The sequence below is a fragment of the Myripristis murdjan genome, chromosome 8, assembly GCF_902150065.1.
Source record: "Myripristis murdjan chromosome 8, fMyrMur1.1, whole genome shotgun sequence".
Taxonomy (NCBI): Eukaryota; Metazoa; Chordata; class Actinopteri; order Holocentriformes; family Holocentridae; genus Myripristis; species Myripristis murdjan.
This window is the reverse complement of record NC_043987.1, coordinates 11,131,660-11,135,078: the sequence shown is the minus strand read 5'-3', so window position 1 is coordinate 11,135,078 and position 3,419 is coordinate 11,131,660. Positions and strand designations below refer to the sequence as shown.

At 41.2% G+C, this 3,419-nt stretch overlaps 1 protein-coding gene across 1 annotated transcript; it reads right to left on the bottom strand.

Moving 5' to 3' along the window:
• Window positions 1–1,865: 1,865 nt before the first annotated feature.
• LOC115364014 (ras-related protein Rap-1b-like) lies at window positions 1,866–3,209 on the bottom strand. Its single transcript, XM_030058415.1, has one exon. It carries the CDS (start codon window positions 2,861–2,863, stop codon window positions 2,237–2,239), a length of 627 nt encoding a protein of 208 aa, XP_029914275.1. The 5' UTR covers window positions 2,864–3,209; the 3' UTR covers window positions 1,866–2,236.
• Between the last annotated feature and the right edge of the window lie 210 nt (window positions 3,210–3,419).

Here is a 3,419-nt window from a genome sequence, read left to right as displayed (position 1 = left end):
ATATTTTTTTAATAGATTTTAAATTTGTAGCTATGATTACACATAACACTTTGACCTTGCCTTTTGACTTTATCTCATCTGTTGTAAGACTCAAGGTGGAAACAAAAAAAATATGGCATTTGGTTAAACATCCTTCACCAGTTTTATTGTTTACCTTATAAATAATTTCCATTAAAGCCCCTCAAATGCTGTGTGAAAAATCTTGCCTCATATTCACATGTGGTGAAAATGCAGCAAACACTGCGGAGCCATACAAATGATCTGGCATCAATGACAATTGATTGATATTACTGTGAATGACCACTAGAGGGCAATAGAAGCCAAAAGAGGGTGTAAAAGTTGAGAATGAACATAGAAGCCTATTGTCTATGGTTATCCAGAAACTGGTTTAAATGGTGTAAATGCTGACAAATCAATCAAAACATCAATAAATCTATTTTGTCTTACTGTTGTTTTCATGAAATTGTGGTCACGGCATTTTTATCACGTCATCTAACGGGGTATCTGATTTCATAAATCTCTTTGAATGCCAGCGATGTAATTATTAAAGAAAATTCTTAGTCTTTCACACCAACTAATCAACTGCAAAGCCTTAAGTTTCCTAAATCCCCACCAGGGGAATGGTTGACAGTAAAGCAGGAGCAGCCCTAAGTCAGACAGATGTAATGGAGCATAATTCAATTTAGAGGATTCTTCCCACTTACCCTGCTATGCTTTACCCATCATGCCATGCAGGAGTTTGTCCATAATTGACCATATCTCTTTGTGTAAAAATGCCTCGTATATGTCCCTATCTGCTGTATATGATCACCACAAAGCAGAGGAATGTTTTCTTATTCTGAAAACTTAATGGATCCAAACTCCTACTGAGTTAAGCGAGGTGTCTTTAAACAGAGTGCAATTTTTAAAACACTGTCCTGCCAGCCTGTGTTGCTATGAATATTATCTTGGTGTATAATGGTAGGTTGGGCTGAGAAAAAAAGATTTTACTGTAATCACTCACTCATTTTCCATATTACTGCAGGTGTTTTTGCACTTCTGCAGTAATGATTTAATAACTCTGCTGCATGAAGGCACACAAAGTGTATGCACAACGCAGCACAAATCATGTTCACACAATGTCCTTGTTTTGAACTTTTGGGAACTTTGTCCCATATCACTCCCCATCTTTCTCCCAGCCTTCCTATCACTCTGTTGACAGAATGGATGACTAATGTGATAAGCATCCTCCACATACTGATCTGTTTAATTTCTGTAGAAACTTTTTTTGTGGAAGAGATGAGGTCACCTGGTTCCAGGGAAGAGTGCTTTATTTATTTTGTCTGGAACACTGAATAAGAGAACAAACATTAACATGATTGATAGAGAATAGAAATGTGTGCTCCAAATTGTCAGACACTAACACAGATACATCCACATTTGAAATGGAACAAAAAGAAGTTAAACCAAACAAGCTATCAGTAAAAAAAGGGAAAAAAGAAAAACAGTAATAAAAAGGAAACAGAAATGTAAATTCAAAATCATTTCCCTTACTTATATGTCAAAGTGCATAAAGAGTACCGCAAAGCAACAATTACGAACTGCAGGATGGGTTGCAGTAGAGCTCAGATGAAAACATTTGTTATGTCACAAATCCAAATCTTTCTCAAATTTACTGTAAATGCTTTTTGTGGCATTGTCCATGTGCTTCACTTTATGCATATGCAAGACTTTTGCACAAATACCCATGTACTGTCAGTATCTTCACAGTTATTGCACTTTTGTCAACACCAGTGACACAAAAGCCATACATTCACATGACATGGATATGAGAGAAAGCTATTTAGAAAACATTATGCTGTTTACATTATGCTCTGTTTGCTGTTTATGTTTTTTTCCCAGGGATATATTATCCATATGAAGTAGCGTCCTTGCACCGTTTCATTCTTCAGTTGCTCAGAGATACTTTTTAATTTTTTTATGGGAATGTTTATACACCCTCCTCATCACAGCATTTCTGTGGTGCCTTTCTTTGAGAATTCAAGCAATCATCACTTCTCACCCAGTGAGTTTTTCATTAGAGTCAGCAGTCAGTTTCAACATTAACACATTTAACACTGGATCTGGATATGTCCCTCTCCAAGCCAGCCCCGTAAACCCAAAAAAGCCCTTTTCAGCCTCTTCTGTCTCAATTTTCTCTTTTCATCACCCTCTGTCAGTCTCTCTGTCTCTGAACCCTCCAGGTGGTTCTCCAGCATTAAGAGATGAGGCAGCTGTTGGTCTTGTTCATGGGCGGTCGGTTGTTGGTGTCCTTGGGGAAGGTCTCCCTGCGTCTGCGCAGAGCAGGGCTGAGCCTGCTGGGCAGGTTGGCCTGCTGGAGCAGCTCCCTGAATACCTCAATCACATTGTCATTGTCTTTGGCCGAGGCCTCCAGGAAGCTGTTGTTCCAGTCCAGCTTCACTGTGGACAGCACGTCCTCGCTGGACACCTGCCTCTCGTTCTGCCGGTCAATCTTGTTGCCCACCACCACGATGGGTGTGTACTTGTCCTCTTTGACCTCCAGGATTTCCTCTCGCAGGCTCTTGACTGCCTCCAGTGACTCGGGGTCATCAATGGCATAGACCAGGGCAAAGGCGTCGCTGTTCTGGATGGAGAGCTTGCGCATGGCCGGGAAGGAGTAGCTGCCGCTGGTGTCCATGATGTGGATGGTGATCTTGATGCCCCCCACGTCATACTCTTTGCTGTGGAGCTCCTCCACTGTGCGCCGGTGCTTGGGCTCAAAGGTGTCCTGCAGGAAGCGTCGGATCAGGGCGGTCTTCCCCACTCCAGCTGCTCCCAGAAACACCAGACGCACCTCTGTCTTTTCATTCACCTCTAAAGACATGTTGCTTTTATGGTGCTCTGTTTTTTTTTTGTTTTTTTTTTTAACAATACACTGTCCTCTTTATGCGCTCTTACTCTCGTCCTTTTTCTTTATTCTCTCTTCCTTTGCCAGAATGGATTTCTGTCTGAAAATTGTTGAATGTGCAAGTTCTGAGGTGGTTTTGCAAAAAGCTGCTCATAAAAAGGAGTGATCTGGAGCTTTGTTGATAGCTATGATGGAGTTGGAAGTTGTAGTGTTGAAGGGAAGAACAGAGATGACAGCAGATGCATCTGAGAGTTTCTGTCAGGCTGCACTGAATTTATGGTCTCTCACAATCACAGATATTCCATGCCCCTTCTGCTCTCAGCCAATCAGGAGAGTGCAGTATCTCCCTGAGTGAACTTAAGGCAGCCAACCAGAGAACCCTATGCAAATCACATAGGAAAAGAGTTAAAAAAAAAAAAAAAAAAAGAAAAGATTGCACTGATAGTTCTTTGTGTACAATGCGGCACAACTTTCAGACAGAGCATTGTTACCTGTCCTTGACTACTCCCGATGACTTCTCAAGCTGTCATGT

Excerpts from the sequence above, each read along its gene's own strand:
- LOC115364014 (XM_030058415.1), bottom strand. The coding sequence starts at position 2,863 with ATGTCTTTAGAGGTGAATGAAAAGACAGAGGTGCGTCTGGTGTTTCTG.